Source organism: Dreissena polymorpha, chromosome 1 (assembly GCF_020536995.1).
Source record: "Dreissena polymorpha isolate Duluth1 chromosome 1, UMN_Dpol_1.0, whole genome shotgun sequence".
Lineage (NCBI taxonomy): Eukaryota > Metazoa > Mollusca > Bivalvia > Myida > Dreissenidae > Dreissena > Dreissena polymorpha.
Window position 1 is genome coordinate 200,680,780 of NC_068355.1, and position 26,128 is coordinate 200,706,907.

The 26,128-nt window shown below is 37.7% G+C and overlaps 1 protein-coding gene across 1 annotated transcript; it reads right to left on the reverse strand.

Moving 5' to 3' along the window:
* Nucleotides 1-536: 536 nt before the first annotated feature.
* Nucleotides 537-25,476, reverse strand: LOC127864617 (uncharacterized). Its single transcript, XM_052404423.1, has 10 exons — nucleotides 25,316-25,476; nucleotides 16,751-16,881; nucleotides 15,030-15,154; nucleotides 13,586-13,827; nucleotides 12,376-12,591; nucleotides 11,580-11,633; nucleotides 7,174-7,312; nucleotides 5,246-5,361; nucleotides 4,436-4,508; nucleotides 537-3,241 (listed from the first exon to the last, which is right to left on the reverse strand). Exons 1-10 carry the CDS (start codon nucleotides 25,343-25,345, stop codon nucleotides 2,649-2,651), a joined length of 1,719 nt encoding a protein of 572 aa, XP_052260383.1. The 5' UTR covers nucleotides 25,346-25,476; the 3' UTR covers nucleotides 537-2,648.
* Nucleotides 25,477-26,128: the final 652 nt, after the last annotated feature.

The window sequence follows — 26,128 nt, forward strand, 5'->3', positions numbered from 1 at the left end:
GTTAGAAGATGTCTCCATCGTACTGGCATATGCCTGCCTTTAAACCTAAAACGTTCTGTGAAATAGAAACTTTCTGCATGCGCCAACACAGCCTATGCCTGGAGAGAAATGTTCCGCTGATAGAGGAGTCGGCTGGAGACGTGATGGATCCGGATGTTGCAAACAGCAGTACAGGAAGCAGTACAGGGAGCAGCCAATACGAGGAATCCACTATTTGTACTGTTTCGTTACAAATGTTACAAAGTGATGTTTATTAGACGCGAATTAACACGCTTAGCAACGCATTATCGCGCCGAAAATATTACTATGCCTGACGCCGTGAAATATATGGCTAGTTGTGTTGCTTCGGAGTATTTAGAACAAAAGATAGAAGGACATGATTGAAATCACGAGAGTTTCAATTAAGCTAGACAATTATATTCGCAATCTCCAGCGCCTGGTATCATTGGTAACTACATGCGTTACGCTACCTTCCTTATCTGCAATACAGATTATGATGAAACTTGGAAATACTTGGACTTGATAGGAAACAAAACAGATAACAGAGCTTGGAAATACTTGGACTTGATAGGAAATAAAACAGATAACAGAAGATAACAATTTCAACCGTATTTACCAGGCTTGTGTGTCCACATTAAGGTCAATAGCATTGCAGATAGCAATACAATCATGTGAACAATCTTGCAAACAAAGACAGTCTGTCTGATTGGTTTTAAAGTCAGCATAGGCGGTGTGTGCTCCTGAATTTTCGTGGCACGAAATGTACCGTGGTCATTGTCATTGTCACTCTTTACTTTAATTATCAACATGTGTTCATGGTCAAATAGCTTAATATTTCTGTAGTAATTGTATTAATATAAGATACTGGACGTATATTCCATGGAATCGGACTTCCATAATAAGAAATGCTTCAAGCTTGGGCAGATTTGCGTCTTCTACCGAGACCCTTGCTGCGCGCACGACACGGAGTGCGGATCAAACGGACCTCTTTGCTGCATCAGGCTTTCCGGCGGCGGGAATTTCCTCCTGAGTGACCGTCACGGGTACTGCGTGCCGAGGTACGACTCCTACACGTGCGACGAGATGCAGAGTATGTACAACCTTTGGCAGCGTTAAGCGGCCGTTGCACCGGAAGTGACGAAATTTATACGTATAGGCGACTGCTAGCGCGAAATGTTGCGTTTATTTCGCAAAATCTCTTGACAACACTTGAAGCGTTGTTCTTCACATACGCTAGTTTGTGCGGGGGTATTTTAAGAAGAATACTGTATATGATTTGTGCTCACGTACAATTTAATGTTACACGCTCATTCTGATTTTTTTTTATTATTAGTAAAGGAGTGCCTAAGTAATTACCTAACTACACATACGCAGGGTACATTTTTTTACTTGTTTGCATAAATAGGTTCTGCACGATCGTGATTATTCGTGTGACATCGTGATTCCTCGTGTGACATCGTGATAACTCGTGTGACATCGTAATTATTCGAGTGACATCGTGATTATTCGTGTGGCATTATAATTATTCTTGTGACATCGTGATTATTCGTGCGACATCGTGATTATTTGTGTTACATCGTGATTATGTGTGCGACATCGTGACTATTCGTGTGGCATCGTAATTATTCGTATGACATCGTCATTACTCTGTGACATCATGATTATTCGTGTGACATCGAGATTATTCGTAAGACATCGTGATTATTCGTGTGGCATCGTGATATTCGTGTGATATTGTGATTATTCCTGTTACATTGTCATTATTCGTGTGACATCGTCATTATAATGTGACATGAATTTCGTGGGTTAAGCGGTTCACAAATTAAAATCGCAACGAACAATTAGTTGTTTTATTCTTTGTTTTGTTTTTGTTTTATTTGTTTGTTGTTGTTGTTTTTAACGGGGGGGGGGGATTCAACGAATTTGCGTTACCACGAACTTGTAATTTTTCATGCACAACATTTTATTCCAACGAATATTAATGATTTTACAGTATTTGCTCGTTGGTGAAAAGTACGAGCGTTTTGTGGATATTCCTAAAGTTTTACTTTACCATTGACGTTAACGTTTGACCAGTTTGAACGGCGACTAAAGCAGAGTTCAATGGGTGTCCACCAGACAACCGAAGGTAATTTGTATTTAATAGCAGGCCCCTGTCTAATAAAATATCTTACGACAAGAACAAGTTACGACTAAATTTTAAAGAATCAACAAATGCGCCGCGCTCTTGGAAAACAGGCCTGAATGCATGTGCATAAAGAGCCGGATCAGATTAGCCTGTGCAGTCCGCAAATGCTTATCATGAACGACAGTTTACGCTTAGACCGTATTAGACCGTATTTAGACCGTATTTTCTTAAAGAAGTGACTTTCTTTAAACGAAAAATTCCATAAAAGCGGAAAGTGTCGTACCTGATTAGCCTGTGCGAACGTGTCGTAAATAAAATGAGTTATTAAGTTTATGTGTCGTCAAGTGAATTTGTCGAACCATGTTTTATAATACGGGCTCCAAACCGAAACAAGCGTGTAATGTTTTAAATGAAACATAGACCAGTGTGATCCTAGAGTTGTCACGTTGTCAGCACAACTCGTGATAGCACGTGGTAACGTCACTGAGCACTGATTCGAATAATTCACCGATATAATCATTTACACATTGTCAAATTTTACCGGATGTGTGGGGTCAGGTACATTATTGTCATTTTGTGTTTCTACATTCTCGACCGCGTCGGTGTATTCCGAACACACGGATGTCTGATGAGTCAAGAGTGGTCGAATTTCCATGTGGTCAAACGACACGCGCTTTTGAGCAGCAAAACTTCCTTTCGGAAGGTTCAGAACTCCGTGACCCGGATCCGATTGGATGGATTGTCGTGGCGTCTTGTAGAAATTATTGCCGTTGACGCTCAAATTCAAGCCACTTCCGGTAACTGATTCCTGGAAATCTACCGAGTCTTCATCATCGGAGTTGACGCTTTCGTCAATAATATCAAGATTAATTACTGGCACAGAAGGGTTTTTATTGATCCTGATTGGCTTTAAGCCGGCGGTGGCCGAAACGAGAGCTTTAATCGTGGCGTTATTTGTCTTCGGTGCGTCATTCTTTGCATGCGCGTTCGCATTCTGTTCAAAAATGCGGTTGAACATTTTTTTGTCGGCCGGGCCCATGATGATTCCCGGAAGCATGCCACATAGTGCCAGGGACGCCATTGTGGTAATTGTCGACTGCTTCCTGCCCAGAGCTAAAAAGAACCAAAACCAACATTGCGTGTGGTAATGTTGTTATCTTTCAATAAGAAAGATATGTCATTATTTACCAGATATATATTTAATATATTTTCGTGTTTACAGATTTCGGATAACGTTACTACTACTACTACTACTACTACTACTACTACTACTATTACTACTACTACTACTACTACTACTACTACTACTACTACTACTACTACTACTACTACTACTACAACAACAACAACTACTACTACTACTACTACTTCTACTACTACTACTACTACTACTACTACTACTACTACTACTACAACTACTACTACTTCTACTACTACTGCTACTACTACTGCTACTGCTATTACTACTACTACTACTACTACTACTACAGCAACTACTACTAATCTACTGCTACTACTACTACTATTTCTGTACTACTTCTACTACTGCTACTACTAACTTCACCACCACCACTGCTACTACTACTACTACTACTACTACAACTACTACTACTACTACTACTACTACTACTACTACTATTACTACTACTACTACTACTACTACTACTACTACTACTACTACTACTACTACTACTTCTACTACAACTGTTCAAAAAGGAACACACCAGCGAAATACGTATACAATTAGTCAATAATGATACACTTTTGATAAGCCAATTGAATGTTGGTATTAACCGAACTTTTTTTAACTATTGGCACACAGAAAAATATTATTTCAATAAATTTCGTCATGGAAAAAATCCTTAATGCATATGCTTAAAGTGTCATCGCAGATTAGCATTGCAGTCCGCAAAGTCAAATTAGGGCCGACTTTTTCCATTGCAGTCCTCAAAGTCAAATTAGGGCCGACTCTTTCCATTGCAGTCCTCAAAGTCAAATTAGGGCCGACTCTTTCCATTGCAGTCCTCAAAGTCAAATTAGGGCCGACTCTTTCCATTGCAGTCCTCAAAGTCAAATTAGGGCCGACTCTTTCCATTGCAGTCCTCAAAGTCAAATTAGGGCCGACTTTTTCCGCCAAAACTGGATTTTTGCTAAGAAGATACTGCCTTACATAAGAGCGGAAATGTTCGTCCCTGAGTAACCTGCGCGGACTGCAGAGGCTAATCGTGTATACCACTTTACGCACATGCATTTATCCCCATTTTCCCAGAGCGTTTCTCCATTTAAACCCTATTTCCGTGCGCTCACCAGTATGTTGGCGGATCTTCCACTTCGGGATGCCCTCGCTCTCGCAAAACGATTCAATCTTCTGAAGGTGAAACTAAAAATAACAACAACCACAGTACGGTATTGTGTGTAGGTACGGTCATACTTCACTCGTTTATTGTTTACCCCATTTATGCCTAATGGATTCTCCCATTCTTCTAAATTGGATCAATTTATTTCCAAAATTAGGGATGTCTGGTATATTTATTTCTATATGTAGAATATTTCTTACAGAAAATCCTTTAAGCAAACAGCGCAGATCCTGATGAGACGCCGCATCATGCGGCGTCTCATCTGGGTCTATGCTGTTTGCCAAGGCCTTTTTTCTAGACGCTAGGCATAAATAGGTTAAATGCCAACATAAGGTTATGTCAGTAATCCAGCCAAAGTACTAGATGTATTTTCCCGATGTTGTCGCTCATTTTTATCTTTTATCTTTTCGCGAAAAAACTATTATATGCATTTAGAGTAAAGTTTCGACTTTAGACACAATGTATATGGTACAACAAACGTATGTGGCAAGATATCAAATCGTGCGAGTCGAGACTATCGAATAATTAAATACCTTAGTAAAATAATTAGTGGTAATTGGATGATTGTTTCAATCTTAAGTAAAAACAAACAAAGTGTATTAGAAAAATGGGGCTCTAGCAAGTTGTTTCACGGCTTCAATGGTTTATTTCGACATTCATGCTCCAAAAATACTTAAATCCTGCTTGCATTTTAAAGATAAAATATTATCCGAATTGCTACAGGGATTGTATGGAAACAACACCAATAACTTCTCCTTACGTCCCATCGCTTTTCTGTTTCCTCCAGCCTTTCAAGTTGCGCTGAAATCATCTTCTTCTCCTTGTACAGCATCTTCAGCCGGAAGTGCTCGTGATCCAGCACGGCCACTATCAGACCTACAAGCGTACGACAGGCGAATGTACGGTAGAATATCCGAGTTTGTGTCTTTTGATATTTACATTTTCGAAATCCAAAGGCTTATTGAAACGCTCGCGTGTCCTTTTCCTGGATAGAAGAAGTAAGTGGCGTCTTTGTGGGAGATCTAAAGAACGAACCCGCTATGAGAATCGAACCAGCTTTCTACATGCAAGCGGACATAGTTAGGTCGCCGTGGCGTTGTGGATATGGTGTCCGCCTTACGGCCAAGAGGTATGGGTTCAATCACTGTGTGGGCAATCTTAAGATCTCCCATCAAGACATAAGCCGTAGCCTCCCGATACACTCGAGATAACATAAATGTTTAACTAAGCGGACACTGGGCTAATATATGGGGAAAATGTTTGGGTGTTTGTCGTCCACGAAATTGTTGACCGCCGTATATACATGATTCTACAGTATTTGCTCGTTGGTGAAAAGTACGAGTGCTCTGTGGATATTTTTAAAGTTTTGCTTTACCATTGGAGTTAACATTTTGACCAGTTTGAACGGCGACTAAAGCATAGTTCAATGTGTGTCCACCAGAAAACCGGAGGCAATTTGTATTTAATGGCAGGTTCCTGTCTAATAAAATATCTAACGACAAGAACAAGTTACGACCAAAATTTAAAGAATCAACAAATGGGCCGCGCTCTGAGAAAACAAGGCTGAATGAATGAGCATTATTTATAGGTTCTTTCGCACCGAGGCTGCATTATGTCAGGGCCCCGGAGTGTTTCCCAGCACTCATAACTTATGATCATACTAGATTCACTGTTAGGTAAAAATGTTAATTATATGAGTCGCGTTCTGGGAAAACTGGGCATAATGCTTGTGCGTAAAGTGTCGTCCCTGATTAGCCTGTGCAGTCCGCACAAGATAGTCAGGGACGACGCTTGTCGCTTGTATGGTATTTTTCGTTTAAAAGAAGTCTTTTGAACTTTTTTCTACACGAAAATCAAGTTAAGGCGGAAAGTGTCGTCCCTGATTAGCCTGTGCGGACTGCACAGGCTAATCTGGGACGACACTTCACGCACATGCATTAAGTCCAGTTTTCTCAGAACGCTGCTCATATATATAATTTTGACATTTGGTGTTTTCATGAAAAGATAGAAAATTTTGGTTCGGTCTTTAGCGTGTACAAACTTCTGCGTTAACCGGATAGCCAGACAGACTGTCCGAGCATGCAACGCACGCACGCAAACCAACACACGCGCACATTATACCCACTTTCGCGCAACAAACAATAGAAATAACAGCAATATGTTATAGTTGCGCCTCAGATATGTATGTGCTTACGGAACGAATAACAAGTTAGTGAGCTTAAAAGGATATGTTCATAACAAAAATAAATGGTTCCCGTGAAGCTAATTTAAACAACTGAACAGTAATGTGTTTGTATGCAACTGAATGCAATTAAACAAATATGAGCCGTGTTTTGAAAAAATGTGGCGTAATGCATGTGCGTTAAATGTGACGTAATGCATGTGCGTTAAATGTCGTCCCAGATTTGCCTTTGCAGTCCAGACAGGCATATCAGGGACGATACATTCCGCTCTAATGTAATGTCTACGTCTCTCTTCTGAAGGACAAATATGTTTGCGTCAAAAGTGCCGTCCCCGATTAGCCAGTGCGGACTGCACAAGCTAATCAGGGACGACAATTTCCGCACATTTATACCCCCCCCCCATTGACCCAGAGCTAGGCTGAATATTTCTTAATATAGGTACACGATGCTGTATATTTTATGACCGGAAGGGGCGGCTGAACAAACTCTCAGGAAGTGTACGTACTGTTGACGACTCGGATGACTCTCCATGGCAACAGGAATGAAAGGATGAGGAGAGCGTCCTGCACCTTGTAGTGTGTGAGGCCCCTTAGAAGCACCACGTCTACCACGAACGAAACGATCACCACAATCGTATCGAATACCTGTAAAAATCACCTCAATTGCGTCGAATACCTTTTACAATCACCACATTCGTATCAAACACCTTTAACGATCACCACACTCGTATCAAATACCTGTAACAATCACCACACTCGTATCAAACACCTGTAACGATCACCACACTCGTATCAAACACCTGTAACAATCCCCGCAATCGTATCGAATACATGTAACAATCACCACACTCGTATCAAACACCTGTAACGATCACCTCAATCGTATCAAATACCTATATCAATCACCACACTCGTATCAAACACCTGTAACAATCACCACACTCGTATCAAACACCTGTAACGATCACCTCAATCGTATCAAATACCTGTAACAATCACCACACTCGTATCAAACACCTGTAACGATCACCTCACTCGTATCGGATACCAGTCAAAATCACCACTTTCGTATCGAATACCTGTAACAATCACGACACTCGTATCAAACACCTGTAACGATTACCACACTCGTATCGGATACCAGTAAAAATCCCCACATTCGTATCGAATACCTGTAACAATCACCGCAATCGTATCGAATACCTGCAACAATCACTTCATTCATATCAAATACCTGTTTCAATCACCTAAATCGTATAGAATACCTGCAACAATCACTCCTATTGTATCGAATACATGTAACAATCACCACAAAAGTATCGTATTGCCAATCAGCACACTTGTATCTAATACATGTAACAGTCATCATTATTTTATCAAATACCTGTAACAATCACCACAATCGTATCAAATGCTTGAAAAAATCACCACAATCGTATCGAATACTTGTTACAATCTCCACAATCGTATCGATTACCTGTTACAATATTTTCACAATCGTATCATATACCTGTAACAATCACATCAATTATTACAATCGTGTCGGAAACATGTAACACACGATTACGATTACCAAAGTCGTATCGAACACCATTGACAATCACCACAATTGTATAAAATACCTGTCATGATAACCACAATCGTATCAAACACATGTGACAATCACCGCAATCGTATCGAAAACCTGTAACACACGAATACAATAAGGCGAATTCGTCGCAGTGTTAACAATCGTTTGAGTGTAAATTGCATGCTACGATCCGAAGCAGTCATATCTCATCGAGGTGTCTGACTTTATTGACTTTCTTAGTATAACCTTCGGTGGCATAAATACCAGATTGTGCATGCGCCCAATAACGTTTGACTATGTGCGTTTATTATTGTTCCTCATCTGGATGCTGCGTAAGTGCATGACTAAGTTTTTCAAATGTATATTAAAATAACTTAGGTGAATAGTCTACTTTAATAGAATGTTTCGTCCCGTGAAGATCGGGCAATAGCAACTTTGACATAAACGCGAGGTAGCAGGAACCAGCATAGCGACAAAGTCAATGTACTTCATGCTGATCGTAAACACGTGTTTCTAACTGGACTGTGTGGTCAATGCACCCCGAACACGAGTTCGTTCACTGTGAAAAATAAATACGATGTCATATCAGCGAAGTAACATTAATAAACATGCTTACTCTGTTATCGCTGTTAACACCAAGTCTAAATTAATTATTTTGTTTTGTATAGCTGTTAAGATAAGCAGATAAGCATTATTCTCCAAATGAAGCTGATTGGTCGATGTACTTTAACGCTGTCCTACCGCCGGAATGCGTATGGCTATAGCAATAGTTGAAAAAATTCCGTCCTTGCGTTCGTGCAAGCGCACTTCCGGTGGTCGTGAAGGCGCCTGTGCGCAACTCCTCACACTCTTTGCATGCAATTTATGTCATATGTATGTACAAGATAAGTATTGATGCAAAGCATCAAAGGGCGTCGGGAATTTCAGTGTAAAAGGCACTCAATGAAGTTACATGGAACGATCAACTGTAAATATTAATATATTGACCGATTATTTTAAACAAAATAGAAACAGATACTGTTATAACCATTATCTATAATTTTGTGTTATAACCCCCAAATAACCATTATATTATGATGTTGTGTTATAACCCCCTGATAACCATTATCTATGATTTTGTGTTGTAACCCCCAAATATAACATAGTTCATTTTATTTACATTGGTTTCCTATTTTTACTGGCATCCGTGTGCAGTTTTCATTAATGGAACAGAACTGTATAACTTTAAAAATCTGCTTCATCTTGTAAGCGTAATTTCATATTTTTCTCAACTTCAAGGGGAGATGATTCTGAACTTATTCTTACGTTGCTCATTTATGATAGTGATTGAGTACTAATTGATATGAAAACACTGTAAAAGTTTGGAAAAAAAATTGAACGAAAACTGTAAATTGCATAAAGAAGCTGCATTTCGAAATTCAGTAAAAGATCATAATAGATTTATTGCTCCGATATTTATCATTTTCAATAGGGTTCGAGTAATACTGATATAAAAACACTTAACAAGTTTGGAAAGATTCAGACGAAAGTTGTGAAATCTTTTAAACAAGTGGAAATTGTTTATTTTGTCAAATTTAATAGAAAAAAATTCTGGACTTATTGTCCCGATGTTTCTCATTTTTAATGAGGTAAAAATGCTCATTGGTATGAAGACACTGTTAGTTTGGAAAGAATCTGATGAAAAATGTTGACATAATCACCTAACCAAGCCGTTTTTCACTTTTATTTTTAAATACAAAGAGAAATAATTCTGGATTTATGTTCCGATATTGCTCATATAGACAGTTTGGGTTGGGTCCTCATTGATAAAAAAAACCTGTGCAAGTTTGGGTACAATCGGGTGAAAATTTTGGACTTCGAACAACGATTTCAAAATTTCTCAAATTCTAAGGAAGATAACTATGTACATAATGGTCGGAAAATGCTATAGGGCCCATACCACCTGGATAGTAATACGTGTCGCGCTTCGCGCTCTTATTGTGGTTCTTAAAAAAAATCCGAGGAGTGCTTGACTCTAGGAAAACGGGTTGCTGGGACACAGCTCCTCTTTGATAAGCGGCTGCTTCCTTTATCGCAACTCATTGTTACAATCAATTATACGTGTCGCGCTTCGCGCTCTCTATGTGGTAGGGTTGTACTTAGGGCCTTTGATAGACAACAATAAAAATACATGGATAATAGATGTGTTGTTTGCATTTATTTGTTAATATAAAAACACGTGTATTTTTTATAAGATATTTAAGTGATGTAAGAAATGTTAATTAACGTTGTCACCACGCGGCATCCATTAATTTTAATAAAAATGTATAATTGTAGTAAAATGGAAATGTCTACATAAAATAAAGCTTTATTATATTTATTAACCTGAGTGAACAAAATTGTCAGCCGCCGAACTGTTCCGTTCGTGCCGGAACCCGGGATTGAACCGGGGGCCTTTAGATGATTGTTGTGTAAACAACTTCAGTCTAACGCTCTCCCAACTGAGCTGTTCCGGCTGACATCATTTATGTACTGCTATTTGGTGAAGTTGTGTATAGCGATCATTATTATATGTCTATTAATAAACTAATACATTGTACGTTTTCGTACCACTACGCCTTCCAATAAACTTGCTTGCGCGATAGGTCGTCAAATATCGTACTACATTGATTCTCCACTAAATAAGCAAATTAGAAAAACCACAAAATAAATATATTTTGATTATGCTTTGTTTTTATAAAAAACCAGAAATTTTCGCGCATTTGCCCAGTCCCTGTGATCTTTCCCCTGTGATCAGTTGTGGATTAGTTATTAATTAAAACAATTAGCTTTACATTATTGGCAATAAATGTTGTACTAAAAGTAATAGGCAAAAATGCAGTACTTATTTACTCTAATTTACACAAAAAATCACCACTATGCAAGATATTCTTAAAACAAAAAAATATATACATTGATCCGTAAAATAACCTCCTCCCATAAGCGAAAAAAAAATTGCTTACAGCGCTTACTGTCAAGCATTTACGATTGCTTTTTTGAGGATTTATAGCCCGTTGTTTAAATTTACATATGCAAGATTCCACGCGAAACTTATCATATATTTTCAAATCCATTTGTTTCAAATTTGTACGAAATAAATATCCCCAAGTGCTTCAACGAATATTATCAAGGTTTCGCATTTTTTTGCACTATTTTAAGGAATTATTACCTTAATTTAGAATAAAATATATAAGATTCTGGGAGCAATTGCACATTATAACGTACTAAACGCATTCGAAAACAATGCCCACGTGTACCAAACAGAAACACAGAATCAATGCTTGCTTTAAAAAAACACAAACATTGAAAAACGTAAAAACTTACCTCCAATTTCTTGGACAAGAATTCTTTCCCCATGCAAATAATCTTTAGGATGCTCTGCAATGATATATATTACTCATCCATCATAAGTCATTATGGCAGGTGCGTCATTGAAACTATGACCGCGTAAGTTGTTTTTTGGTGTTATTCTTGTTGTTTTTTGTTTAAGACTTGATAAATTTAATGTCATAACACGAGCAGCCGTGTGTCAAGCGTGAAACCCAAATATGAGACAACGTTGTACGTCGTCAAGCGAAGGCCACAATAAACAAACATGTTGTCTGACTTAAAAGCCCATACTTGAAATCATGACACATGTATAATGGACGAATGCATGTAAGAAACAGTTTCATACATATTGCTCCAAGGTTTTTCGCCCCACCGCGCCTGAGTCTGCATTTTGTAACGAGTTTATATTGAAGTTATCGCTCATTTGCTTCAAATAAAATACTGCCGGAGGTTAACAAGAACTAAACTCCTGCAAGTGTCTCTGGAGTGTTAATTTCTTATATTCAACATGTCCACCTATATAGCTTCAGTTATTCAAAGGGCTTATTGTATATGCGGAAAGTGTCGTCCCAGATAAGCCTGTGCAGTCCTCACAGTGTCGTCCCAGATAAGCCTGTGCAGTCCTTACAGGCTAATCAGAGACGGCAATTCCCGCCTGTATGATAGTTTTCGTTTAAAGGAAGTCCCTTCTTACCAAAAAAAGCGCTACTCTAGGACGGCACTTTACGCACATGGAATTAGCCCAATGTCCCGTGGTCGAGCCTCCAAAATTTAGATACACTATGCTTACCTCAAAGAACAGGATTCCGAGGATGGTGATGCTAGCCTTGTGAAGACCATGCGCCACGTCCTCCCACACCGAGTGACCCGCAGTACCGTGGGAACCGCCGTGAGTGCCGTGGGACTCGAGGCTGGGTTGCCGGGTTTCGTACACCGTTTCCGGTATAGTACGAAGGATGTTGCTGGCTGTAGGGTGTGGTGGGAGCGTCGGGTGATCAGCACTTTTCTGTGATTGAAGTTGTGATTGCATACATTACTAGTGTACTCGGATCCACTTGAAAAACACGATGGCGACGTCCATGCAGAGACAGGTATTTTCGCCGTTGTATACTCTTTATACCATGTATTAATTGTTTAAATTCCGCTAATTTTCCAGGCCGCATATCAGCAATAAATTGATAGGCGTGTATTTCGTATTAATATTCGTTCTTTATCTCGACACTTATCGCTGTTATTTTTCTTAGCGGGTGCTGTTATTTTGTGATTTGCTATACAATTTCGCAGCGAGTAGAGTCGATTTATAGAACGAATATTAATACGATATTAACGTTTGTCACCCTCTTGTCGATGTGCTTGAAAAGTGAGCGTTATTTAAACAACTAATAAAAGTAAAAAAGGGTATCCAATGGCGAAAAATACCTGTCTCGGCATGGACATCGCCATCTTGTTTGTCACGTGATTACCCCCTCTGCGTATTGTTACAGTCCGGGTATTACTACTAGTCCAACAATAGTATATATTTATAAAACAATAAATGCATTTGTGTCTTGTTGTGTACACGATGGTATACATGTTGTTTATATAAAATTATATCAGATAAACAAGGCAGCTTCAAATTATATTTGAACGTGAATACATTTGTATATACAAGTAAATCTGGCGTTTAAGAGTTTAAATACATGGCGTAAGCGATGCACCAATACAGGTTTGTACATATGAGCCGCACTCCGGAAAACGGGGCCTAATGCATGTGCGTAAGGTTTTTTCCAGATAAGTATGTGCAGTCTGCATAGGCTTGTAAGGGACGACACTTTCCAACTAGACTTGATTTTAATTCAGAATACACTTGTTTTTATCATAAAAGCGGAAAGTGTATTGCCTGATTATCCTGTGCGGACTGCAAAGACTAATCTGAGACGACACTTTACGCCCAAGCATTAAGTCCCATTTTCTTAGAGCAAGACTCATATATAATAACGAGTGCAAACATGTGTACTTGCCCTCAATCGCGACGCGTTACCAGCGCCAACGTCAGGCTGAAACGTGCCGTTAATTAACGTGATGTTATCCCCAGGCATATACATAACGTCAACGCGCGGAGTCCAACGGCAGTCGGCCGTGTACAGGTGCGCATAGAGATCGTCCAAGTTGTCCGTCGAGAAGTCGCTCAGATCATCCGGGTAACGTTTGACCATCGTGTCGACGAACTTTTGTGACCGCTCTTCTGTTTTGTCGCGAAGTCCTGCGAATTCAATTGTAATCAATTTTGTTACGTGAAGTAACATGTTAAATGTATTTTCCTTTATTGTGTAGGCAATCGGCCACTTGGCTTAAATACAATACGTGCAATTAAATTCAAGCATTTCTGTCCCGGGCCCACACTCACCAAACAGTTCTTAAACTTAGGTCTAAAAATTACGAATATTATTTAAACATTTTTTTTCAAGAATCGCTCTAATTTACAATTAAAATTTGGAATTAACCTCCTCTATGTACACCATTCTTCATTAAGCTTAATCTTTTGTAATGGCATAATAAACAGTTGCAGCGGATGGGGGGTCTAAGTCTTTTATTTATTAGATCAATAAGATTGTATTGGTGGATACGGGCCCTTATAACGTTTCTGGGGTTTCATAATTGCTTTATTTAAGGCAAAACATATTAAGCCAAATACAAAATAAAATCAAACTATTATACCTGTAATATCTTTAGACTCGAACGCTCGAAAACTTTTGGCAAATACATCATAGCCTCGCTTGGGAAAACCGGGCTTGATGCATGCGTGTAAAGTGTTTTCCAGATTAGTCTGTGCCGTCCACACAGGCTAATCAGGAACGACATTTTCAATGTAAACTGGATTTTCCGTAAGCAGAGGCTTCTTTTATATGGGACGACACTTTACGCACATGCATTAAACCCTATTTTCCCAAATCATTTCTCATCTATACATATACAGGTAGAAAGAGATACACGTATACGGACACACACGAGACAACATACACAACATGGCCTCGCACAATAAAATAGCAACACAATACTCATAACTAATCATTTAATCATTAAATGTATAGCGGTCGTTCATATAACGGTCGTGAGAGTTCCATGGCATATAATTAAACAGCTTTTTAAGAATGAATGCGGATGAGTACATCTTTGATTATTTTATATAGTAACACATTTAACACCCGAGTTTTATGGCGAATTAATACATGCCCGAACATTTCATATATTAAATAATCCACCATATCCTTTTTATGGCAGATGAATGCATTTAAAAATCTTGTTTGTGCCGGTATATAAAATGACAACAAAAAAGTTTGTGGTTGTTGAAGGTTGACTATAGTGAAAAATTAAACTCATATATTTAATGGAGAACCTTTTATGTATTTAAAAATACAACACGTACGTTTCAAGGCGGATTAATAGTTTAATACATTTCCGAACCTTTTATATAGTGGATATCGAGAATAAGCTCTCCGAGAACGAGGCAACAATCCACTAAATTTAACACCACGATCAGCATCAGCACTTGCTTACTGTGAAGGACTAGCTCCCCGTCATGGCGCAATCTGTGAAACAAAACACGAATACTGCTAAATCGTTTAGGCTGAGGTCTGTGCACAGGGGTTTAATGCAAGTGTCGTCCCAGATTAGTCAGTGCAAGTGTCGTCCCAGATTAATCAGTGCAGTCCGCAGTGTCGTCCCAGATTAGTCAGTACAGTCCGCAGTGTCGTCCCAGATTAGTCAGTGCAGTCCGCAGTGTCGTCCCAGATTAGTCAGTGCAGTCCGCAGAAGCTACTCAGGGATGACACTTTCCGCTTAAATGATATTTTTCGTTTAAATAAAGTCTGCAGTTTAGGCGGAAAGTGTCGTCCCTGATTAGCCTTTGCGGACAGCACAGACTTATTTGGGACGGCACTTTACGCACATGCATTAAACCCCATTTTCACAGAGCGCGGATCTTTTGCATTCGTCGGCATGAACATTTCGTGAGTTGTTTTTAATAAAAAGATACTTTTTCATGGACACGTAAATTCCTTGATATATGATTTTGGAAAAAATAATCTTCTTCAGTCATTTTCCGACGTGATTTTGTTAAATTCGCGAAACGGTCAACCCAAAACAATCAAAAATAAATGCCCCACAATTTCAATAATTGTACAGCAGTACCTCCTCTGTTATAAATGCCCCACAATTTCAATAATTGTACAGCAGTACCTCCTCTGTTATAAATGTCCCGCACATGTTAATAATTTTAAAGTAGTACCTCCTTTATTATAAATGTCCCAAAAATGTTAATTATTTTACAGCAGTACCGCGATTGTTATAAATGTTCCACAAATGTTAATAATTTTACAGTAGTACCTCCTCTACTATTTCTTTGTTGCGGTGAATTGAACTGCTGTGCGTTTAGTCTTTATTAACGAATGAGTGTTGCTCGATTAATTTTGAGTAAAGCGTGATTTCTGGAAAGCAATTAAAACAATAACCATTACTTATTTGGGAAGTTCCCAGTTACGTACCTCGCCATATTATTTTCTCCAGTGTACAGCCACGTACCCCACCCTATTATTCTCTCAAGTGCCCAGTTTCGTACCCGACCCTATTATTCTCTCAAGTGCCCAGTTACGTACCTCGCCATATTATTATCTAAAGTGCCCAGTCACTTGCCTCACCATATGATTCCCTCATGTACCCAGTCACGTACATCACCGTTTTATTATCTCAAGTGCCCAGTTACGTACCTCCCCATAATATTATTTTAGTGCCCAGTTACGTATCTCAAAATCTTAGCATCCCAAGTGGCCAGTAACGTACTATAAAATCGTCTTACCAAATGCGCAGTAACGCGTCTAAGAATTGTATTATCCCAAATGACTAGAACTGTAGCTCACAATTTTATTTTCCCAAGTGCCAAGTAATGCATCTCACAATGTTATTTTTCTAAAGTGCCCAGTTAAGTATATCGCCCTGTCGTAATGGTAATGGTGTCCGCCTAGAGACCGAGAGGTCACGGGTTCGATCCCCATTGTGCGAGCGTTCTTTCGATCTCCCCAAAAGACACCAAGTATTGGTTCTCTTTGCAAAAACATCTTATCAAAAAGCCTTAGGCCTTCGATGCAAATCGATCTAAAATAAATACTAGTAGGTTTCAACTTACGTACCTCGCAATCTTATTCTTCCGCGGTGGGACGAAGCTTTCCCTGCGTATTTCCTTCTCCAAGCCTTGCTCGGTGCGCTCGAGCAGAGAACCGGTATAGTTAAGAGTTAATCCTAACTGCCTAGACAGGAGACTCTGCAAGTATATGTCATATTTCATCATGTAGTCAGTCGACGCATGGGTTTCTTTGTAATTATGATTAACAATGTATCTGTAATTTAGCCTCGTTCAGTAAACATTTCTGAAGATCCATGTGCGGTAAGTGCTATGATCAGCCGATACGACATTCCGGTCCTTCATTAAATTAATGGTTATGCTGCACACAAGGTGAAAATTTGGCACCGATTTAAGACGTATTCAATGATTTATTCTAAAATCTCTAGATATCGATACAAAATGCACGAAAAATTGTATTTTCGTACACCAAAGATTTTCACAAAATGTTTTTTAAAAACTTGAGATCTTTGCAAAGATAAAGTTCTCAAAGGTGTGTTTACATTCAGTCCAGCCCGTGCGTAAACCCCTGTGATCCCCGTTGATTTTGCACCCTGGAATGGTGTCTATCGAAGTCACCTTGCGGTGTATATTGTTACAAAAATAAAACAGAACCTAAGTTTATTTACGACTTGTACAATATGTACATAATCATTACATAATTACAAACTAATATAAAGTCACAGTGGGGAAAAGAAGCACATTCAATTTAACAATTAAATAACTATACGAGGATGAAGTGATTTTTAATTATAAGTAATAGCAGTTCTGTGAGACAGTGCTAATTTAATATAAAGAGCTTGGTTTTTCAGAACATTCTTACAATTAGTATTTAACAATTCAATGAATTTAATAACACTTGGATTATCGTAATATTATCGTTCAATATATTGTTGTCTAATAGCATTATATCTAAGACATATAAGTATAAAATGATATTCGTCTTCCAAATCATGCATATCACAATATGTACAATAACGTTCATTTCTTTCAACTCTATTTACACCATATCTACCAGTATGAATACGCAATGGATGAGAACACATTCTTATTTTGCTTATAAAGAATCTTAGGTTACTAGGCAATATATCTAAATATGATTCATACTCAAAGTTTACTTTAAGATTTGCATACAAAGTTAACACACCATTATTATACTTTTCGACATGCTATAATTGTATGAAAGTATCAATCACTCTCTGTTTAAACACTGGTATAAATTATTTACTTTTGACACAAAATGGATCATTCCAAACATAATCAAAACCGTACTGAAATAACACATTTTTAACCTTAGTTAACCAATTGCTTTTACCATTATTACAATCATTTAGGCACATATTATACACTTCTTTGAGAATAATATTATTAGTTTGAAGTAAACGAAACCAATATTTATTTATCTTAACATATCTGACAATATACAATGGATAACGTGCCAATTCACCATATACAGCAGCATTTGAAGTTCTGATATTTACATTTAGTATCCTTTTACAAAATTTTAGGTGAACCCTTTCAATAACCTTCGATTCACTGTGGCCCCAAATCTCTACTGCATAACGTAAGGTAGATCCAAAAAAGGAGTCAAACAATTGACAAAGTAGTTTTGGCTTCAATTTATATCTGTTACAATTAGTCAATAAAACATTCAAAGCTTTAAGAGCTTTACCAACTAGTTGTTCTTTGTTCAATGCAAAAAAACAGTACAATTGAAAACTGTTCCTAAATAGTAAAAATCATTTACCACTTCCAGTGGGGAACCATTATATACAAAATTATCTGATTGCAACAGACCGCCTCTTTTTCTGAAAAACATAACTTTCGTTTTATCTTCATTAACATCTAGACTCCATTTAGTACAATAACTATGTAATAAAAGTAAACTTTTGTTAATCTCTTTTGGCGAATTACCATATCGCCAGCAAATAGCAACAATATCAAGATAATATCATTCAATTCTAAACCACAATTTATATCTTGTTGTAAAAATAACTCGAGGTCATCTATAAACAGGGAAAATAAAATCGGCGAGATTACCTCCCTATGACGTAAGCCTACAGCATATTTAAATCAAAGTACTGACAGTACTGGTGTGACGATGCTTTTGAGAGGATGGATATAAAAGCATCAAGTTAAGTTTATTTACATCACCACAATCACCACAATTGTGTATGTTGGTACGAAAAAAAAAATTGGTACAAAAATTTTGCGAAAAAAATTTGGGTATGAAAACAAATTTGGGTACAAAAAAGTATTTGGGAACAAAAAAATGGGACCAAAAAAAATTTGGGTACGAACAATAAATTGGGGATGAAAAAAAAATTTGGTACGAAAAAAAAATTGGGTACGAAAAAATATTGGGTACGAAAAATTTTAGGTGCGGAAAAAAAATTGGGGGAACGGGAAAGTAGTACCTGTGGGGAACTTGACCCACACTCGCACATTTTCGGCCCTTTCCGTCAAACATCAGATAAGTTCCTCGAAGGCAATAGTATGAATACACATTTCAGAAGCGGTAATGCGGTCCTACCTACGCGCGTCAAAATGTAAGCGAAATATGTACAAAAGTCTGTCAGGAATGATTGAATTAACGAAGAAAATCGTGTATTGATGTAAGTTTTTTGAAGAAATGTGCAGAAAATATATTAAACAAGAGCTGTGTTTGTGAAACACAATGCCGCCTGCTGCGCAGCTTTGAAGCCATATATTTTACCTTTGACCTTGAAGGATGACCTTGACCTTTCACCACTCAAAATGTGCAGCTCCATGACATACACATGCATGCCGAATATGGAGTTGCTATCTTCAATTTTGCAAAATTTGACCTTTGACCTTGACCTTGAAGGATGACCTTGACCTTTTACCAATCAATATGTGCAGCTCTATGAGATACGCATGCACACCAATATTGAAAAAGTTATGGCCAATGTTTTCGGACAGACAGACAGACGCTTTATATTTGACATTTGACCTTGAAGGATGACCTTCACATTCACCTTTCACAACTGAAAATGTGCAGCTCCATGAGATGCACATGTATGCCAAATATCAAGTTGCTATGTTTAATATTAAAAAAGTTATGACCATTAAAGTTTTCGGACGAACGGACAGACTAACACACTGACTGACTGACTGACTGACTGACTGACTGACTGACTGACTGACTGACTGACTGGCTGACTGACTGACTGACTGACTGACTGACTGACTGACTGACTGACTGACTGACTGACTGACTGACTGACTGACAGTTCGACTGATATAGGCCACCCTACCGGGGGCATAAAAAGCAATGGCGATATTTTTCTCAGCCACATAATTGTTAATAGTTTGATATCACAAAATGAAAGTGAAAGTAGAACTGTCAAAAATGACAACCTGTCAACGTGTTGTTTTTGCTGGCACGAGAGGGCGATTACACTCAATGTGTTCACATTTTGACCATAGTCTTTGTCAATGACCTTTATAGTATGGGTAGCTTTGATATTATTTATTGCTATCATGTAACTGCATGATTGTGTATATGTTTACAATACACAAAGCATAAATAATGATATAAATATACTGATTGAGCTTATAATAATCAAAGAACTATAGCCAGGTCAATTAAGGACTTAAAATACAATTTTGTGTCCTGATTTCATGAAGAAATGACCATGCATGTCCTAGATTTCAAATTCAAGGCCCTGGTGTGACACATTGGTAGCATTACCGTAAAACTGTTACCAGGCTTATGAAATTAGTTTTTATTGACCTATCTAAGGATATCTAAATCAGGCACTGATTTTTCTTGTTTTAATACAGTCATAGATCAGTTGTGGTCTCTGGGTAATGACCAATTTTTGCTTACTTGTCACACCCTTAAAACTTCCCACACGTCTATAATAGCAAATCTGGATTTAGGTGATCTTCAATGGTAAATTTAAACTTTAGCTCTGTTACAAGAGTGCTGGTAAAGTCCAGTCACATATTTAAATCTAGGCCATGTCAAAATCAAAGTGTCAAAGACAAATGAAAGATGCGTTCATTAATTATTGTCCAGTTGTTTACTACTGCTGTAAGTTTATATATAATATGACTGATGAACATCATGTGAGAGAAAATTCAAATTTTCATTGTATATCAGGTTCAGCAGCCTTTTAGATAACAAAGTATGCTAGTTTCGATGTCGTTTCTGGGGATCAAACCCGTAGGGCTTTTAGGAAGATTCTGAAATTTTCGATCCCTCGAGAGCAACCAAACCAAACATTAAGTCAAATATTGCCGACTCGGTTTTTGGAGTCGGTTGATGAGGGATAATGTAGCTTGATTGGTCATTGTCGGCTCTGGTACTACTTACATGTACCATGGGTACTCTTAAGTATACTTACATGTACCCTGGGTACTCTAAGTATACTTACATGTACCCCAGGTACGGTAAATAAACACAATTGTACTCGGTCCATATTAGACTGTACCCGAGTTGTATTCGCGCCCAAAATCCGATGTCGTAAAACGCGCAACCGATTATCTTAAACACACTTCTCTTCAAAAAACACTGCATCAACATGATTTTTTGAGTATGTGTTCCGATAATATAGAGGCCATTCTACAGAAAATTGACATAAATGTGTACATATAATTATTACAAAATAGTTGACAACGACTGATTTAGGGTTAAATTTCCCGGGTATATTTTAGTATATTTATCGTACCCGGGATACATGTAAGTATACTTAAGAGTACCCGGGGTACATGTACCCGAGCCGACAATGAACAATCGAGCGATACTGGAAGGTGCAACATCTCTCACGCCCCCTAGCATCGCCTTTAGCAGTATTCAATTCTCAACAGGAAAGTGCTGGAGTCATTGATCCCGAGGGACAAGAAAAATAATTGATTAATGTTCGAAATAAATAATTTGATTAATGACAATTCTATTATTTGAGGCAGGTCACAGGAAAAGCGCAGTCAAATCAGTATCCAATTAAATTATTTGTTATTGTCAGAAAAACGCTTTTAAGCAAACAGCTTTCAAGCGACTGCAGGCTGATCTAGATCCAAACTGGCCACAATCGCCTTAATGTCTCTTTTACTGTGACACAGTTCATTTAACTTTAAAATGATAAAAAGTACTAACACTAAGAAATAGTACAAACCAGTAAAGAGTTTGAAATCAATGTTGAATTTCAGGACAGCTTGGTGATCTGCAAATCCCCGATGAAATGTTGATATCGGGTATCATAGTCATTCAATAAGTCGCAAAATGCTCGAATACAATTTATAAAGCACAATGTGACTTATATTGATAACTAAAAATATCAGTATGCCAGTTTTGCCGTGTCAAGCTGTTACGATCCAGAAAGTCCTTCATTCACATCGAGTATATATCCTTCGAATTCCAACTATTGTTGTCATAAGCGGAGATTTAGTGAATAAATAATTCATATATCCTAAATGACAGCTTCTAAATAGTGAAACAAGCCAATTTATGCAGTAAGAAAGTTTTGAATCGAGACTCTCACGGGGGCGGCCATTGTTGAATGTTGAAACACGAACGTCAACTCTGCTATGAGACTGTTATCAATGACGAGCAATCTCCTACGCAGTGGCGAATGCAAAAGGGAAGTAACCTAAAAAATCGAGTTATCTCAATCGGACTGGCTCGGTCTTTTACATAGGTCGCCATTGTGATTTTTTTTAGATGGTTATCAAACCTTGGACGATGCTGTTCCAGCATCGTCAAAAAAGGAATAATTATTACATAGCTTAATGCATGATTTAACTTTATTATACATACCGGTATCTTTAACAATGCGCAATAGTTTACCTCTTATACACTTTTTATATAATTTAAGCCACAGGCAATTTCTGTAAACGCTATCAAAGGCTTTTTTAAAATCCACAAATACACAAACGTGTATTATCATCAATATATTTCTGTACTATAAACGATAAAACAAATAAAGCATCAATAGTAGATTTACCTTTTCTAAATCCAAATTGGGCATCAGATAAAATACAATTTTCCTCACAATAGGTCTTAATTCGTTTATTTAATATAGCTGTGAATATTTTTTATAAGCAACTAACTAAAGTTATACCACGATAGTTGTTAACATTATTTTTTATCTCCCTTTTTATGCAGAGGTATAATAACACCCTCATCCCAATTACTTGGGAAAAAAATCCGCTTTCTAATGTTTTATTAAATATGTCTCATAAGTGAGAGGACAAAGTATCCATCGATTCAATAGAATACTCATTTAGCAGAAAATCATTCCCATAGGCTTGCCCTCGCTTCAGTGATTTTACAGCTTCTAAAATTTCATTTACAGATATTGATTGATCCAAACTATCATCAGTATCATCACAACAATCAAATTGACGCAAAATCCTCAGACTCGGTATTACCATTTCGACATATCTCGTTTCCTAGTTCGGAAAAGTATTTAAAAAAGAGTCTAAAGACAATTTATGATTAACAACATTTTTGCTTTTAAAATATTTCCAAAACTCTTTTGGTTTAGACAATCTCAACTTTTCAATTTCCTTAATTTGTTGTAATTCATAGCAGTTTCGCTTTTTCTTAACTATAAGCTTATATCTTTTTAAAAAAAACAACATAATTGCTCTCTATGTGCAGATGATTTATAACGATTGAAATTACACAATGCATCAACATACAACTGCCTTGAGCATTTACAATCTAGGTAAAGTAATGGCTTATCATCTACTTTTTTTGTTTGGTTAAACGAGACATTTTTTGTAATTGTAACATCCTTACGAAATAAAGGATCTGTTACATCATGTATAATTGATGTTAACTCAGTCAACATATTATCTATTGCTGATCTGTTATTCAAATCTACGTTACTTGTAACATTATTCAAAGCAGGTATTTTTTTAATACGACAAGATCTGAAATTATTTTCAGTTCTGCCGACCATTTATGAATAACAAAGCTTTCGCCATCATCTGTACAATTTTCAATAACAGTGTTACAATGAAAACTAAAAGAAATAGGACAGTGATCACTCCACACATTAAACTCATGAACCATAAAGTCGCTAGTCGCTCAGCTTTATAAAATTACAAGGTTTAGTTAATAAATAATCTATTACGGACGACCCTAGCCTCGAGAAAAAGGTATTATTACCAATCATATGATCGCGATATTAACGACCGTTAGCTATACATAATGTGTTGACTCAAGTAAATATATAAATACGATGCAGTCGACAGCAATCTACGTTATTTAATGGAAATGTCAACATAATTAAGATTAATGATGATTTTTTTTATAATAAGTGACACGGATGTTGAAATATGTTTTTGATAATACTATTTTGTAAAGGAAATTTAAAAGGAAATATTTTTGGAATGTAAAAAAGGTTTTATACCATATCCGTATACATTAACCCATTTATGCCTAGCGTCTAGAAAAAAAGGCCTTTGTAAACGGCGAAGACCCAGATGAGACGCCGCATCATGCGGCGTCTCATCATGGTCTGCGCTGTTTGCTTAAAGTAATGTCTGTAAGAAATATTCTAAATATAGAAATACATATACTAGACATCCCTTATTTTGGAAATAAATTGATCTTATTTAAAAGGATGGGAGAGTCCACTAGGCGTAAATGGGTTAAGGGGATTAAAACAACAAGACATTTTACGTGACACGGTAACGCCTCGTGGATCACCATTGTTACACAGTCTTGTATTGGGACAAAAACTAAATCTTCTTGTATTACGTCTTGCTCGAGGCTAGTTTTATCAGTTGTCTATTTAATTTAAAACATGCCGATTAATATAACATTATTTTGTCGTAGACATTATAAATAATTGTTTATTGCATAAATTTTCGTTTGAAAGTAAGTATATTTTCTTAAAGTAATCTTATAAAATTACATTATTTGACAGGCGCTTTCTGGTACAAAACCGATATGCAGTGAAAATTTACCTGTTGCAAACGTGGCGCCATGGATACGGTGTCCGTCTAGCGACCGATACGTCGTGGGTTCGATCCCCACTGTGGGAGCGTTGTCTCCCCAAACGACACCAAGCGGTGGTTATACCCAGGAGGCGGACTCAAAAGCGTTTGGATAAGCCTCAGGCTTGTGTTGCAATCGAGCATTAATAAATACGTTTTTAACTTAACATGTTATTAAACCTCGCTTGAATGGCTTCATAAATCAAATCAAACACTTTTGATAAAAAGCTACGAAGGTGAACACAGAAGTGTTATATATAAGTCGCGCTCTGGGAATACCGGGCTTAATGCACGTACGCTAAATGTCGTCCCAGATTGGCTTGTGTAGTCCAACCATACTTAAAAGGGACGACACTTTCCTTATATGTATTTGTTTTGTTCATCGGAAGTCTTAAACAAAATCAAGTCAAGGCGAAAAGTGTCGACATCGATAAGCCTGTGCGGACTCCACAGGCTAATCTGATACGATACTTTACACACATGCATAAAGCCCGTATTTTTTCTATGTAACCGCATATAACATCCGACCTATAATTACAGGTGTCAGGTGATACAAAATGTATTTTATACATAAATAACTTTATCCAAAAAATATACTTACAGCGTTCGACATCCGTTTAAGGTGCGACATAGTTGTTCTAATCTATAAGTCACATTAACGTTAAATAAACCACGTACACTCAACACCCGTACAAGAACCTTAAAACCTCAATGCTTTAAAGTAAAGTATTTCGGCTGTTTTCCAAGGCACGAAAACATAAGTGTAAGCGCTTTGTTACTTAACTTAGTTAACATTAGATTTTTTTACATGAGTATTTTGACACCGTTTTAAACCACAGCGGCCTTTTAAAGGTAGTGCATCTAAAAGGATGAACAGACACAATGTGATTTTCAAATGTATATAATGAAGTTGTTTAGCTTTTGGAAAGGTGGCGTAGTCAATTATGTTAGGTTTATATGACAACAAACAAAGTTCGTTTTTTTTATGTGACGTAGTCTTTGAACCTCTTCTACTACTACTACTACTACTTTTACTACTACTAGTACTACAATAATTCTGTCCTACCTACGACTACGACACTACACTACGACTTCGAGACGAGACGACGACGACGACGAGACGACAACAACTACACGGACGATACGAAGACGAAGGAGACGACGACGCCGACGACGACGACTCTACGACGACGACGACGAGAAGAACGACGACACGATACCTACGAGACGACGACTACGACACGACGACTATCGACTACGACTATACACGACTACGACTAGACGACTAGACGACGAGGACGACGACGACGACACTACGACGAGACTACATCGATACTACGACTAACGGCACGACTACGACTATCTACTACTACTACTCTACTAGACGACGACGACGATACGACTAACGACGACA

What these genes read in the sequence shown, in the direction of transcription:
- LOC127864617 (XM_052404423.1), bottom strand. Translation starts at nt 25,345, where the DNA reads ATGTCGCACCTTAAACGGATGTCGAACGCT. An exon ending in TCGGAATCCTGTTCTTTGAG is followed by an intron (nt 11,634 to 12,375) that starts GTAAGCATAGTG and finishes ATATCATTGCAG; the next exon opens with AGCATCCTAAAGATTATTTG. An exon ending in TCTTGTCCAAGAAATTGGAG is followed by an intron (nt 7,313 to 11,579) that starts GTAAGTTTTTAC and finishes TGATTTTTACAG; the next exon opens with GTATTCGATACGATTGTGGT.